This window comes from Trachemys scripta, chromosome 2 (genome assembly GCF_013100865.1).
Source record: "Trachemys scripta elegans isolate TJP31775 chromosome 2, CAS_Tse_1.0, whole genome shotgun sequence".
NCBI lineage: Eukaryota > Metazoa > Chordata > Testudines > Emydidae > Trachemys > Trachemys scripta.
Genome location: NC_048299.1, coordinates 225,283,333 through 225,300,393, shown reverse-complemented (window position 1 = coordinate 225,300,393; position 17,061 = coordinate 225,283,333). Strand labels below are relative to the sequence as shown.

General features: G+C 43.3%; 1 protein-coding gene across 6 annotated transcripts in view; it reads right to left on the bottom strand.

The window, feature by feature from the left end:
• The window catches only part of SULF1 (sulfatase 1), a 169,299-nt gene that overhangs the window by 65,886 nt on the left and 86,352 nt on the right, over window positions 1-17,061 (bottom strand). For all 6 annotated transcript variants that reach the window (XM_034763061.1, XM_034763062.1, XM_034763064.1 and 3 more), the window contains 2 exons: window positions 8,972-9,123; window positions 6,827-6,996 (listed from right to left, as the gene is read on the bottom strand). In XM_034763061.1, coding sequence (XP_034618952.1) covers window positions 6,827-6,996; window positions 8,972-9,123 — 322 coding nt within the window. The remainder of the gene's footprint in view (window positions 1-6,826; window positions 6,997-8,971; window positions 9,124-17,061) is intronic.

Sequence of the window (17,061 nt, the reverse complement as noted above, 5' to 3'; positions counted from 1 at the left end):
TGGCCACCAGTCCGGGGGGCTCTGCATTTTAATTTAATTTTAAATGAAGTTTCTTAAACATTTGAAAAACCTTATTTACTTTACATACAACAATAATTTAGTTATATATTATAGACTTATAGAAAGAGACCTTCTAAAAACGTTAAAATGTATTACTGGCGCGCAAAACCTTAAATTAGAGTAAATAAATGAAGACTCGACACACCACTTCTGAAAGGTTGCCGACCCCTGCTCTACAGTGACTCCAAGATCTCTTTCTTGAGCAGTAATAGCTAATTTAGACCCCATCATTTTATATGTATAGTTGGGATTATGTTTTCCAATGTGCATTACTTTTCATTTATCAACGTTAAATTTCATCTGCCATTTTGTTGCCCACTCACCCAGTTTTGTGAGACTCATTTGTCCCCATATGAAGTAATTTTGTGATCCCATTCTAGCTTCTAGTGGACAAGAGCCCACATTACAAAAAAGACCGCCATAATTGGCAGGTTGTTGACAGTCTCAGCAGACATATCAATGACTGAATGGGCAAGGAGAATGAACCATTGTCTCACATCTAGACCTAGATCACATCTGAAGGTCAACATCTGAGGCATGTTGTGGGGAAGCTTATATTGCTTCTTTTCATGCTGCACTCATATTGTGAATAAACTTCAGAACCTTACACTTTTAAAAAATAAAGTCTGAAAATCCTAAAAACGTCTGCTTTGGATACCACTTCGCTTTTCTGAAACCATTAATGTCATTCTTGGGGTACTAATTGATTTTTTACAATTACAGACAACCATAGAGTCTGGCAGTGGTCCTCCTGTCAGGCTGGAGATTTTTTATTCAGCACAACATGAAATGTTCTGGATTTCCATTTCTGACATTCTTTGGTAATGTGGATTTTTACTTCTAAAGTTTGTTTACATCATATAATTTAATTTTCTTTCAGAAGTGCTATAAATATCTCAGGCCTAATTCACAGTTGCTCTAAGACTACTCTATGCTGCAGGGTAAAAAGGACTTAAAGTGCCAGGGAAGCGTACGGTGGCCTTACTTTAACTAAGAATGTAGACTTTCATGGGAGTATTCTCTAAGTCAGAGCCTTAATGCTAGGTGGTGCCATGGAATAGGATTCCACTTTAACTGACAGAGCCATCTCTTGTATTTGTAAATTTCATATTTAAATATAGTGTTTCCTAAAGTCTAACGCCCCAGCTTCCCAACAGTTGACATCCATTGTGCCAGCAGAATCACATATTCCCACATTAGTGTATTTCATCTTTTCCAATACTAATTTAGTCCCCGGAAACAATTTTTTGAGCATCGCTGGATGGATGTGGCAGTATGATATATTTTCAGAAAAGACCAACAGCCCAACATGGTGATAGATAAACAACAGCCAACACTCCAGGAATTCTTTTAACTCTGCAGACATTGTATGGATGAGGAAAAATTCCAAGAGCCCAGAGATGGTGTTCTTCATACTTATAAAAAAGATTTCATCCTTTACTGAATCTAATATGAGAGAGTTTGATTTTCACTTTAAATTGAAGATGATGGAGTTAACAAGTGAACATTTGCACTAAGGATTCACAGCAAACATTTCAGTCTTGCTTGTCTTTTTAAGTGTTTTCATTCAATGTGTGAGCATTCATTCGTATGGTGGCAGTGGAAAGAGGGGGCTGTGAAATGACAGCTATGTGCCAGTCCATCTTTTCTGTTTGGCATTATTACCATATATATTTTTGACAAGAAAGGATTAAAAAACAATATGGGAATTTCTACCTGTGCGCATTTGACTTTCTTCTTTCAATCAAGTAGGTGAGGACACAAAAGAAAAAAACAAATATGAAATCAAAAAGGAATGGAAATATTGCTATGGCAGCTATGCTGCAGCTCATACCTGTGACCTCATAGCTCATTCCCAATCAAACATACCTCTATTTTTTTAAACAGCTAATATTTTAAACCACAAACAGTACAGACTCTCTACCAGCAATGAACTGATACATAATTTAAGGGCATGTGTAAGCTACTGTCTTATTAAACGGAATCTCCTCTTGCATGTGGCTGGTAGACTTAATTCTTGGTCGCTAGGAATAACCTTCCAGCTCAGTTTGCAAAGCCAGCAAGCAGTTTTTGACCTGGTTTCCCTTCTTTTCTGGAGATAAGCATTACAGTAACACGATATCACAACTACATTTTAAAAACAAAATTGAAGGTCAGATGGCTGTAACCCAAGGTCAGACAAAAGTGATCCAAATGATGCTTGACCACCAAGGAAGAAAACCCAAGGGTTAAACGTTCAAGTTACACTAACCCAGGCAGGAGGGATTTTATTGCTCTTGCACTGTTTTCACAGGGACAGCCACATATTTGTGTGAGACACTTAACTTCTTTCTTTTAGTCAGAACATGTTGCTAATGCTTTTGCTATAGAAACCAGCTATTTAGTAGCTTCATGCACCCAAATTGGCAGTTTGTCTTCAATTTGTCTCACTTCTTTGTCTGCTGACTGAACTCTTAACCTGCCCAGTCATTCACAAGAAATAGAAAACAATCCACCCAAGTCTCTCTCTCGTGGCAACTAGAGAAGGAACACTTTACAACAAAGATGCCAGGAAATCCAGGCCACCAAGGTAGACAGGAAGAGACACACCTGATTCACGCTTTCTGGCTTCCAAAACAAGCATTTTAGCAGATTAAAGCTATTTTGATTTCATAGTTTTCTAGTCTATACAGATAATAGGAAGAGTAGGTGGCACAAATACTCACAGCAAATCAAATTTTCAAATGGACAACCACGATCCACAGCTTCACCTATTCAGATTGCTCATGTAACATTTCTAATGGTGTTACAAAACAAAATAGGGTTTTTTATGTTCCTCTTCTGTTAAACCCATGGGGACTTATTTACTTCATTGATTCCACCAATGCAAGCCAGAGGAACCCAGACTCCAAACACAAGCAGTCATAAAGTCTTCAGAAACAGAATAAAGCAGCACTACCTGCAAGGACAGATCCTAAAATGTCCAGGGACAGGAAGGACAAGACCAACAGGGACATGTGCTGATGTAGTGCCTCTCTTCTGAACAGAATCCCTAGGGCAAAACTAACAGTATCACCTCCTAGCCTCCCCTAAAATGAATCCCAGTTATAGCCAAGAGTGAAAATTATACTCCTCTTTGCCAAAGGGTAGAGAGAATCTGCCCCATTAACTTGTGAACAATTTCTTATTGTATCTTCAGAACACAGAAGGACAGCACCAATTCCAAACCCAATATCTATAACTCTTCTCAAGAACTGGTTTCCCGTTAAAGTGCATACTTAACAACTGAACTTACAATACCGGTACTTGTGAAAGCAGGTAGGAATTATCCCATTGCCTAATATAGCCATGAACATTTGTGCTTGGTTTGCACTACTGACAAATGTGAGACTGTATGTGTGATGGGATGTTCACCCCACACAACGCAGAGCAGGTTAAATACGGATAATTAACATGATTGGTGTCAAGTATCAGGGGGTAGCCGTGTTAGTCTGTATCTACAAAAACAACAAGGAGTCTGGTGGCACCTTAAAGACTAACAGATTTATTTGGGCATAAGCTTTCGTGGGTAAAAACCTCACTTCTTCGGATGCATAGAGTGAAAGTTACAGATGCAGGCATTATATACTGACACATTGAGAGCAGGAAGTTACTTTGCAAGTGGAGAACCAGTGTTGACAGGGCCAATTCATTCAAGGTGGCTGTAGTCCACTCCCAATAATAGATGAGGAGGTGTTAATTCCAGGAGAGGAAAAGCTGCTTCTGTAATGAGCCAGCCACTCCCAGTCCCTATTCAAACCCAGATTAATGGTGTTGAATTTGCAAATGAATTTTAGTTCTGCTGTTTCTCTTTAAAGTCTGTTTCTGAAGTTTTTTTGTTCAATGATAGTGACTTTTAAATCTGTAATAGAATGACCAGGGAGATTGACGTGTTCACTTACTGGCTTATGTATGTTACCATTCCTGATGTCCGATTTGTGTCCATTTATTCTTTTGAGGAGGGACTGTCCGGTTTGGCCAATGTATATGGCAGAGGGGCATTGCTGGCACATGATGGCATATATGACATTAGTGGATGTGCAGGTGACTGAGCCCTTGATGGTGTGGCTGACGTGGTTGGGTCCTCTGATGGTGTCGCCAGAGTAGATATGGGGACAGAGTAGGCCACAAGGTTTGCTACAGGGATTGGTTCCTGGGTTGGTGTTTCTGTGGTGTGGTGTGTAGTTGCTGGTGAGTATTTGCTTCAGGTTGGGGGGTTGTCTGTAAGCGAGGACTGGCCTGCCTCCCAAGGTCTGTGAGAGTGAGGGATCATTTTCCAGGATAGGCTGTAGATCGTGGATAATGCGCTGGAGAGGTTTTAGCTGGGGGCTGTATGTGATGGCCAGTGGTGTTCTGTTATTGTCCTTGTTGGGTCTGTCCTGTAGTAGGTGATTTCTGGTTACCCATCTTGCTCTGTCAATCTGTTTCCTCACTTCCGCAGGTGGGTATTGTAGTTTTACGAATGCTTGATAAAGATCTTGTAGGTGTTTGTCTCTGTCTGAGGGGTTGGAGCAAATTCGGTTGTATCTTAGGGTTTGGCTGTAGACAATGGATCATGTGATGAGTCTTGGATGGAAGCTGGAGGCATGTAGGTACGTATAGCGGTCAGTAGGTTTCCGGTATAGGGTGGTGTTTATGTGACCATCACTTATTTGCACTGTAGTGTCCAGGAAGTGGATTACTGGGATGAGGGAGTTTGGGCTGGAAACCCAGAGACAGGGGAACAAGAACATGCAGGAAAGAATGCAGGGAAAGATCACAGGGTCTGGGAGAAAGCAGACCACGGTGATAGACCAGGGGTTGGAAACCTTTCAGAAGTGGTGTGCTGAGTCTTCATTTATTTACTCTAATTTAAGGTTTTGGTGTCAGTAATACATTTTAATATTTTTAGAAGGTCTCTTTCTATAAGTCTATAATATATAACTAAACTATTGTTGTATGTAAAGTAAATAAGGTTTTTCAAATGTTTAAGAAGCTTCATTTAAAATTAAATTAAAATGCAGAGTACCCAGACTGGTGGCCAGGACTAGACATAGGCTAAAGCCAGTGCGCCCCTCCCCCACCCCCCGCCACAAAGCCAGGAGCTGATGCCAGCGCCACCTCAAACCCCCGAAGCCAGGATCAGTGCAGGGCTGAAGCCGGCAAACCTCCCCCCACCCCAAGCCAGGAGCTGGGAGCCCCAGTGCCCCCCTTCCCCCAAAAGCTGGGAGCCACACTGGGAGCCTGCCCTTGCCTGTACACAGCCCCTAGCTATGCCCTGCCTGCACCCTGAGCTACTCCCCTGCCTGTACACAGCCTACCCCCTGCCTGCACCCTGAGCTACTCCCCTGCCTGTGCACAGCCCCTAGCTACCCCCTGCCTGCACCCTGAGCTATTCCCTTTCCTGTACACAGCCCCCTGCTACCTCCTCTCTGCACCGAGGTACCCCCCTGGCTACACCCTGAGCTATTCCCCTGCCCACACACAGCCCCAGCTACCCCCTCCCAGTACCCTGAGCTACTCCCCTGTCCACACACAGCCCCAGCTACCCCCTACCTGCACCCTGAGCAATTTTCAAACTTTTTGAACTAAACCCCTTCTTTGAGTTATATTTTTTGGTTGCATCCCCCCATAGCCCAGACAGGCTGGGTGGCCTCCTGAGTGAGGTGGTGCTTGCTCTCTCCCTGGACCCCACTGTGTGGAGCTGGCTCAAGCCCCACCAGCTCTTGCCCTCTCCTCCCCCCAAATAGAAGTAAAAGTATGCCTATGCCCGGAGCCCCAAGTTCCCTGTCCCCGCTGGGCCCTGGCATTTTTATAGCATGTTGAGGGGGGGCCTCAGCAAGGAACCCTGGACTAGATGACCTCCTGAGGTTTCTTCCAACCCTAATCTTCTATGAGTCTAAGTTGGTCCACATGATCATGAATGAAAGGGCAGAAGGTAATTGGTACAATTCCTGTTCTTCACACAGTCAAAAGAATCTGTGTAATCCATATCTAGGGGGTTAGAACAGGAGAATTCCAGTCAGAACTCCTCCTATGTTATAATCTAAAACAAAAATAGATTGATTTGGATCTGCTGCTGCCTATCACCTACTTGCACACATTGAAAATATACCTGTAGAACAACACAAAAAAAGGGACGTTGTACCTGTGGCCTCATTTCTTCAGATAAATGCTAAACCTTTTAATCAATAATTTATTGGACCCAAAGCCAGTAGGGACAGACATTAGAACAGTACAACCACCTTACAAAAATAATAAGCAGCATGTTATTTAAAAACAGAGACTGACAGGCTGCTTGGGAACCAGGCTGTTGCTGTTCTGTAAGCAAGCCTGGTGTGAACATCTGCAGAAAAGCTGCCGAAGGACACTGCCACAACTAACATATTCAGTTAACCAGCTCTCAGGAAAACTATGTCCTCTAGAGGAACATGAAGGAAGTAATATCTTTGCAGCAGGGTCTCACAGTGTCTACTTGTTTCAACATAGAAGCTGCCTTCACAAAATGGCAAAGAGCCTTGTACTTCTCTAATAAAGAGCTCTTAGTCTTACACCACTTCCCCAGAGAAAAGAGTTCCTCACTATTGTAAAAGTTGGCATTGTCCATCCCTAAAGGAACAAGCACAGTCCAACATACAGTTGGACTAAAAAGGAATTATATTTGCTACTCACTACAGATCCCTCAATGTATGTTCCTGCAGTGTCTCCATGAAAAACAATAAGCAACAGTACAAATACCCAGAGTTGGCAGAATCCAAATTTTACTTACATGTGCTGCGAAGCATTTGGATAGAGCTCTGAAAATTGTGGTGCAGAATCCTCAGGGCCATGAGGGGCAGCATGGCTGATAACCATCATTATGGGCCTATGGGGATACATTCTCTTAGACATTTTGAAGTAATTAATGCTCTCATTAGTGATTAAGTCTGTGAAGTAGTCCTGTAACATATATTTAACACAAAATAAAAATTACAACGTGCATCATTAATCAGATCACAGTATTATGTTATACCAAATAATCATTAGCGCTTAGATCAGGAAGTAAAAACGTACCTTCAAAGAGGCACATGATCATAAAGAACACAGGACACACCAGGCATTAATTACTTTCTTAGGAAGGCATATTAGATGGGAGTGTATTTTGCAAAACTCTCTTACCCATAAAACAGGTTGTATTAACTGAATATGATTACCAGACTTGGCAACATAGTGTTTTCCAGCACATAAAATAGAGCCGATATATACTACTTAAATTTTGTTGATAAAGCTCTTTGACAAAACATAATGATACCAAAGTTCAAGAAACCACCCATACCTAATATCATTTCATATTTACATCTAAGTCCTTATTGTGTACTTTCTTCAAAATATAGATTTGCCTCTGTGCGACCTGGGAGAAGTCTACAACACTGAACATATTAAAAAAATATGGTTGCCTAGGAATGTCTTTATCAAAGAAATTGCATTCAAACATATAAATATAGGGAGCACTTGAATTCCTGCAGGGTCTGTTATTTTAATTGTACAACATAAAGAATTGCAGCTGCTGAGGTTAAGGTTGTTACTTGCTAATAAACTTGTTTAACCCGCAGCCAAGGTGGCAAATGGGAAAGGGAGGAAATGGAAAGAAGAAAAAAAGATGAAAACTTAAATTAAACCACCTGCCACCTCTAAGCATGCTTTGTTGGCCTGGAGGTCTAGTGTGAGTTTCATTGAGAAAGTTCTGAGATGATGTTTGCAATTTCAAGCACTTTCAGGCATGACTAATCACATGTTGTGGATTCAAGACCCTAAACAGCTGCAAAAGCAGTGCCTGAGGGACTGGATCTGTGTCCCTCGCATGTCAGTGTTAGGACAAACCAACCAGCTGTAATCTCTCTCTCTCTCTCTCTCTCTCCCTCCCTCTCCTCTCATCCCCCTCTCTCTCACACAGCAGATAAAGTAGTCTAGAGATGTTAATGCTCCTGTAATGATGTGGAGGAGACTGACTTCTTATTTATAGGAACTATGATGATCTGGTCACCTACCAGGGCACCAGTGTTTTGGCAGTTTTTGATATCTGTCTAGTAAAATGAAATACCCTCAGAGGAGGTCATTGAATGGGTTATTGCTCTCAATTTTCTTCCTGTTTTCCTAAACATTATACATTCTTGCTATACACAGAAAATGTGGAAGGAATTTATAACTAACTAGTATTCTTTATTTTTTATTTTACACTTTGTATCAGTGTCATGTAATTTCTACAGGTGGGGAAATCAGAAACAGCTCTTGTGAGCTTCCAATGAAATCTCATTACATGGGTCAGAAACTACAGCTGCAACATCTGTATCATCCTCCACGAGCTCCATTCTGAGGAAATTCCAGCTTGCATAAAGTGATTTGGAAACTACAGCATTTCCAGTGCTACACGCTTCTGAGAAATCTTATTGCAGTGGGCAGGTCACCTTGGCATACATTCCAAATGTTGTCAGGAGTGCAAACAAAGTCTGAAGTTTTCTAACCCTTGTTTTTGCACTTATCTATTCTCATTCTCATATCTGGAGCCTGCCCCCCCGCCCCCACGCACACCCAGTATAATGGAAAACAGCACCAGATAAGCTTTGCTTAATATTTGCTTAACTGGCAATACTCAGCTGTACCATCATCTTAACATAAGAGATCAGCAACACAAGACACAATATTTTCTTCTAGAAAGGCCTTTATTCTTTTTTCTTACATGGAGCCACCCATTTCTGAGAGAGAGAGACACCAGATTAAAGACACCTTGTAGCTTTTTATTCATTCTACAATGGCACCTTTAAATTTGAGAAACTGATCTCAAATTATCTGATTCTATGACTGTGAGAAAATGACATGGGTGTAATCAATCAAAGGTGAAGTCATCTGATGCAGTGTAAATGTCTCTGGACATTACCTTTGCATAATCAAATCCATGTTTCTCTTTGTAGCCATTGTGACAAACGGTGTAATTATAGAAGCGAGAGTTCTTGATTAATCCAACCCACTCTCTCCACCCAGGAGGGATGTAGCTGCCATTGTATTCATTGAGGTATTTCCCAAAAAAAGCTGTGAAGGAGAAAAAAGGCACATATAATCAGGGGAATTTTGGCTTTTCACTCTGAATTTTCTAGTTCAACTCAAAAGCATAAATATGTGAATGAAGGGTCCTATTTTACTGTGGAATGTTACATCAACATAAAAATGTGTTCGTATGAGTCAAGATGTTGCATGTCTGAAATTCAGATAAAACCACCCATATTAATAGTTTCATTTTTTTTTTAATTAAAATTAGGTGTTTCCCAGACCCTGTTGCCAACTCTCCTGATTTTAGATGTTTTTCTTAAGCTCCAATTCCTGGAGTCATGTGATCATATGAGACTCACTTTTCATTTAAAGTGAATAAGTTTCTAGCCATCATGGTTGTAGAGAAAAGTTTGAAAATGGACTATATGATCAAAACCCAGAAGGTAAATTAAAAAACCCAACATTTTTTAGAATCTCATGAGTAAGCCAAATTTCACGTTGTTTAGGATTTGGCTCATGATTTTTGAATGTTTGTAGTTGGCCATACTGCTACACTTCCTGGGTAGATACAGGATTTGGGGACATTGGTCTATGGCAGGACTCATAGCAATCCCTTGGTCAAAACCGTAAGACACTGCCTTTGGGAAAGAAAATGCTCCTTAGACAAGCCTAGTTTGAGAAGGCCAGTCTGCTACTACAGGTTCTGTGAGGCAGAAGTGAAGGAGATGAGAGGATCAAGGAAGCAGGCTCTAGGTCTGCTGCTACTAAGAGTGACATGCAATAACATGGACAGTTCTTTCCCTGGGAGTTACTCCTGATCTATTGCCAGAAGCCAGCTCCTTCATCCAGAGCTGGTAACTCTCAGAAGTCAGGCCCATTCATTTGCTATTTCTTCCTTCACCCCCACATCCCAAGTGACTGCAGGTCCTCATACTAGTTCCCAGAGGAGAATGAAGGATGTGGGATTCCTTCAGTAGATGCACTTTCTGTAGTCTACCTCATCAACAGTCAGAAATGAGGGGCTTCCCTGGGCGCACGAAGCTAGACTCCTTTGAGGGTGAGTGACCGAGAGGACATTTCCCTTCCCACAGGCAGAGTCCCTATGCTGGTAAATTGCCTATAGTTCCCCGGTGTTGTTCTGAATTGTAACTCAGATACGACAAATCCTGTTTTTAACCAGGAAATGGAAGTAGCTAGGGAAACACCAAATACAATCTGAACAAAAAGCATGTGTGGGAAGGTTTACAAAATAATTCCCAGTGGAGAGTGGGGAAGGTTACCATGCCAGCTTCACCATCTCAATTTGAAAGTGCCAGAAAAAGGGGAAAATATCAGAAGGTTCAGTTTGATCTCACTTGGCGTGTGCAGGGGTGCCTGGGCTGGGTGCACTGTCAGAGTGGCAAGTGGGAGCCAGCCTCAAAATTTCCCCACAGCCTTACAGGGATCCCTTATCCCTGCCTTCCAGGGTGCAGAGGGGTCACCCTGGCAATGCACTTCACTGCTCTGTAACCAGTGGTGTCTGTTTTTCCTCTGACGCCTTCATTTTATGTCAAACTTCAAAACAAACAGACAAAAATAAATAAAAACCCAACAGAACAAAAACACCTTCATTGAACATCCCATTTTAAAATTTAAGAATGGCAAGGTTTAATTTTTATAGTTTGACAGCCCTGGAGACTCATGTCCTAATTATCTTCAGAAGAATGGGTTAACGCTGATCTGAGTTGCTGACCTATGCAAATGGCGGTGTGATTTCCATTTGCAACAGAGTGCAATAGACTGCACCACAGATTGTCAGTGTAGACAGGACTAAGGAAGTTGCCCCAAGGAACTCTGGGATACATCCAGAAAACTTCCGGGACCCAAGTCAAGATGGGGCCATGTGCACACAGGAAAGGAATAGGGCTTAACACACGCTCGGGCCCTGCAGGGTCCTGTGGCCCTAGGTTCGAGTCCTAGGTTAACACAATTGGTGTGTGGAAACAAGGGGGTTAGGGGCTCTAGCCCAGGCTTAATTTGCTGTGTAGACATACTCTTTAAGACATCATTCCTAATCCTTTAATCATTTGTGTGGCTCTTGTCTAAAACCTCTCCAACTTATCAATATCCTTCCTGAATTCTAAGCACCAGAAATGGACACAGCATTCCAGCAGCACTCATGCTAGTGCTAAACATAGAGGTAAAATAACTCACTACTCCTACTTGAAATTCCCCTGTTTATGCATCCAAGGATTGCATTAGCCCTCTTGAAGCCCTCTTGGCCACAGCCACATCATGATCAGCTGATTATCCACCTGGCCCCCCAAATCTTTTTTCAGAGTCACAGCTTCCCAGGATAGAGTCCCCCCATCATGTAGGTATGGCCTACATTCTTTGTTCCTAGATGTACACATACAGATGTTTACATATTAAAACACATATTGCTTTTTGCACCCAGTTTACCAAGCAACCCAGATCGCACTGTATCAGTGACATATCCTCTTAAATTATTAACACTTCCCCAATTTTTGTGTCATTTGCAAACTTTTTCAGTGATGATTTTATGTTTTCTTCCAGCTCATTAATAATTACGTGAAATTGAACACGGCCAAGAACTGATCCCTGCAGGACCCCACTAGAAATACACCTATTTGATATTATTCCTTGTTTAAAATTACATTGACACCTATCAGTTATCCTCCTTTTAATCCATTTAATGTGTGCTATGTTCATTTTATATCTTTCTAGTTTTTTAATCAAAATGTGATTATAAATTCAAATGCCTTACAGAAGTATATTACATCAACACTATTACCTTCATCAGCCAAACTTGTAATCTCATCAAAAAAAAGACATCAAGTTAGTTTGACTGGATTTATTTTCCATAAACCCCATTCTGATTGGCATTAATTTTATTACCCTCCTTTAATTCTTTATTAATCGAGTCCTGTATCAGCTGTTCCATTATCTTGCCTGGGATCTATGTCAGACTGACAGGTCTATAATTACCCAGGTGAGCCTGTTTACCCTTTTAAAATATTGGCACAACTTTAGCTTTCTTCCAATCTTCTGGAACTTCCCTGGTGTTCCAAAACTTATTACAAAATCAACATTAATGTTTCAGCGAGTTCCTCAGCCCACTCTTTTAAAACTCTTGGATGCAAGTTATCCATATCTGCTGATTTAAATATGTCTAACTTTAGTAGCTGCTGTTTAACATCTTCCTGAGATAATAGTGGAAAAGAAAGAATGTTATCATTTGATATGATTACATCCTCTGTTTTCCCCCAGAATAGAAATATTTATGGAACAGTTCTGCCTTTTCTGCATTATTATTGATAATTTTATAATTTACAACTGGTAATGGACCAATACAATTGCTAGAATTCTTTTTATTCCCAATATACTTTAACAATGCCTCCTTATTGTCCATACACTTTACTGGTCATAGATTTCTCCTTCTATCCCTTTGCTTCCCTTGTCAATTTTTGCTATTTCCTAGATTCTAATTTATATTCATTACTATCTAATTCCCCTTTCTTCACTTTGTTATATTATATTATATTATATAATATAAAGAAAGAAAGATACATTACAGATGTCCCAATTTTATAGGGACAGTCCCGATTTTTGGGTCTTTTTCTTATATAGGCTCCAATTACCCCCCACCCTCCTCCCGATTTTTCACACTTGCTGTCTGGTCATCGTATCTTGGCCATTTAGTAAAGTGTCATATATCATTCACATTTGTCTGATGAAATTCCTCCTCCCAAGTGATTTGGCTCATAGTTGTTTTCAGCTTTGTGAAATTGGATCTTTTAAAGCATCTATCTATCTATCTATCTATATATATAACTGGTCTGGATTTTATTCTGTTTGCACATTAAAATGTGATCATATCATGATCACTTGTACCTAAGTTACCATTAATTGCTAGTTCTGTAATCAGTTCCTCTTTATATTTGATGAGGTTTAATACAGAATTCCGTCATACTGGATGCAACACTTTTTGATTAATATGATCCATCCAGTTTACATGCCTGCCAAGTGTCATTCATCTGGAGTGACAGTAACACATTTGCCTTGATGCCACTATCATGCCAGCTGGAATTTCACTCATAAGTAAGGCTGCAAATCATTCACGGCGGTCACAAAAGTCATGGTGTCCGTGACTCACCATGACCTCCATGAATTTTGCAGCGCTGGTGCAGCTGACCTCAGGACCACCCCAGCAGTTGGGGAAGCCCATGGGCCAGCCGCACCGGATGCTGCTCTGGCAGTTCCAGGCAGCTTGTCCCCTGTGCTGCCCTAGAGCAGCGGTCTGGGACTAGAGGTGGTGGTGGCGGGACCCTGGGCCATCCCCGGCCTAGACCAGCGGTGGTGGGGCCCCAGGTTGCCCCCCACCCGGACCAGTGGTGGCGGCAGGCCTGGGTTGCCCCCTGCGGGAATGGCAGCAGTGGCGGGACCACTGGCTGCTCCCCACAGCAGCGGCAGGGGGCCCCAAGCCGCCCCCCCTCCAGTGGCAGGGGGCCCCAGGCACTCCCCCCTTCAGCAGCAGGTGGCCTCTGGCTCCCCCCCAGCTGCAGCGGGGCCCCAGGCTCCTCCCCCCTTCAGCAGCAGTCTTCAGGAGCGGCCCACTCCCAGCAGGTAAGATTTAGTCACGGGTATTTTTAGTAAAAGTCATGGACATGTCATGGGCCATGACTTTTTGTTTATTGCCCATGACCTGTCCGTGACTTTTACTAAATATACCCGTGACTAAAACGTAGCCTTACTCATAAGCAAGTAGACAATCGAGCAAGATTTTCTGTCAACTCCTCCTCCTCCCAGCTACTGGAGCCTATCCTGGGACTATTTAGTAGGTAGCCACGTCTCTCTCCTCTTCCCCTCTCACTGCTCCCCCTGTGACTCTTAGGGCGGCACTGTGAGGCAGGAAGTGGGGTGGAATAGAATCATAGAATATCAGTGTTGGAAGGGACCTCAGGAGGTCATCTAGTCCAACCCCCTGCTCAAAGCAGGACCAATCCCCAACTAAATCATCCCAGACAGGGCTTTGTCAAGCCGGGCCTTAAACTCCTCTTAAAAACCACTGCGGTCATGCTGAGAATCTACATATTTCACCCGCAGGAGGTAGCTAAGATGCGACTCTCTCACAGGACCAGAGGGGTGACAAAGAAACTTAGGGAGAGAAAGGACTGATCGGGAGAAATATGGAGGAGGAGGCAGAAACACTGTTGGAAGAGAAGCCATAGGGAAGGGCCAAATAGTGGGCAAAGAGAGAGACAACAGTAAAGAAAAAAAAAGAGATAGGAGAGAGACTGGAACAAAGAGAGGGAAAACACTATGGAGGCATGTAAAATAAATGGTAATCTTGTAGCTAAAGCACAGGACTGTAGTCAGGAGTACTGGTTTCCATTCCCAGCTCTGCCACCGATTCACTGAGTGGCCTTGGGAAAGTAATGTCACTTCCCATATCTCAGTTTCCCATCTGTAAAAGGAGCATAATACTAACCTGCTTCCCATATAGATCAGAGAACCTTCAGATCCTGGGTTCAAAGTATTGTCATTAAACTGTTATGACAGGTGGGGCTGGTACCATCGCCTATAATTAAGGCTGTCTGACACTTGCCATTATAAGGCCCCCTGTCTCAGTTGCTTACAATTTTGCCAAACTTTAACCATTTGGGCTGAAATTTTCCATTCTGTCTGCCTCTGGCTGGTTTTTTTTGAGGGGGGAGTGGTGGTGGCTTTTTGATTATTTTTAATTTCAGCTAAAATAGTTGGGTGTTTTCCAGTGGGGGCACTGGGCAGGGCAGGGGAGGTAGGTAGCAAACAGCCAGGGAAATGCGGGGCAGGGAGTTGGGGAAGGGGACCACCCAAAACGGGAGGGCAGCAAACTGCAAGGGAGGAGGGGGACCACACGAGATTGGAGAAAGCAGGGAGCTGCAAAGGAGAGGGGGACCACCTGAGACTGGGGTGAGGGTGAGGGTGGAAAACCATGGGCAGGCAAGGGGAGGAGGAGGAGGTGGCCCAACAGCCCACTGCAAACTAAGGAGAAGTGTGTGTGTGTGTGGGGAGGGGGGACGACCCAAGAGGGACATGCACCCACATGTGCTTGCGAAAGCGAGTCTACAATAACAATCCCAGGATGGGTGGAGGCAGGCATCTAAGCCTGCCAGCAGATGGTCATCAGCCGGAGAGGCAGTGTGTGTGTGGGTCCATGCTGCTCCCTCACCTCTGCAGCAGCAACAAGGCAGAAGCTCAACAGCAGCAGTGACAGCAGCAATGACAGCCCAGCCCATAGAGCCACAGGTACGTAGGACTGAGGCAGGGGATTGCAGGAAGAGAAAGGAGGATCTCATGATTAAGGCAATTGAATGCTGCCCTGGACAACTAGATCCTATCCCTGCCTATGCGATGCTAGGCAAATCACAAACTGAATTTTTCGCAGGTGATCATTAATTGTGGGTGCCTCTTTTTCTGGGTTCCCTACTTGAGGAACCCTGCTTGTCCAAACCTCTTTACCCAGCCATTCCCAAGCCCCTCCCCACCCACCTCCTGATCCAACCTGTCTCTTCCCCACCCTGACCTCCAGTAACCCCCCTACCCACATTCCCTGTTCCAGCTGGCTTCCCTGGGCTACTTGAGACCCTGGGGTCTGCTTTGCAGAAGTGCTGAGCATTCACAGCTGCACATGAAGTCAATGGGAGCTGTGCTTTGAACACATGAAGTGCTACATAATGATAAATTCTCTGAAAAATCAGGCCCTAGGTATTTCAAATTCTGCATTTCCTAACTTTTGACTGCTGGAGTTTGCAAGCTTAATAGTGCTCTTTAACATGATTTTTTTTTTGGATGTATAATTAGAAATGGGGAGTGACAGGCAGAATCAAAGGCTTGATTACTCCACTCATTCACATTTGCAAAAATGTCACTCGGAGCTATTTTTGAACTTGACAGCTATGATGTTATTTCTGTGATAAACTAGTAAATAGTAATTACCAAAAATACTAACACAATCTTGTCAAAGGGACCAACACAACTACTACTCTAATGTCCTAGGTATGGTGAAAAGCTGAATACTAGTGATCTGGGAACAGCAGCAGCCTTGGTAATAGATTGAGTTTGTCAATTTACATTAACTGAGGTCCGTTTATTTGTCAAAAGCTGAGAAGGATAAGAATAATTAAATATATTGAGGAAAAAGCCAGTCTTTTAATTCAACCATTTCTGAACTGGATTTCCTTGGCACTACTGAGGACAGATGAGTGCAAGCCAATCGAAGAACAGTGCCTGGTTCTCTGTCCCTAAATGAAGACACATGCCACACTGAACAGAACACACTGACCATACAGTGGCAAGAGTATACACTATGGGTGTTCTGTGTGCAGTTTCAAAATCGAAGAATCATAAAATAAAATGGTGTATGCCAAAGGCCTCTCTGGCAGCTGGCACTGTAATGCCCAAATATTGTCCCTGCTCTTTGCATACTTAGCTCATACAATCAACCCACATCCTTGACTTGGCTGTTGCTTTAAAGTTTCTGACTTGCCCAGATCTGAGTACTGACTAGACCAGGGGTTGGCAACGTTCGGCACGCGGCTCGCCAGGGTAAGCACCCTAGCGGGCCGGGCCAGTTTATTTACCTGCTGACGTGGCAGGTTCGGCCGATCACGGCCCCCACTCGCCGCGGTTCGCCATCCCGGGCTAATGGCGGCAGTGGGAAGCGGCGCGGGCAGAGGGATGTGCTGGCCACGGCTTCCCGCCACCCCCATTGGCCCGGGACGGCGAACCGCGGCCAGTGGGGGCAACGATCGGCCGAACCTGCCGCGTCAGCAGGTAAATAAACTGGCCCGGCCCACTAGGGTGCTTACCCTGGCGAGCCGTGTGCCGAACGTTGCCGACCCCTGGACTAGACTATAGCCTCAGGCAATGCACATATTTAGAAGCAGCTCAGAAAAGCTATGGGGTTTAGGAAGCCATTTCTATTTGTAATGAATA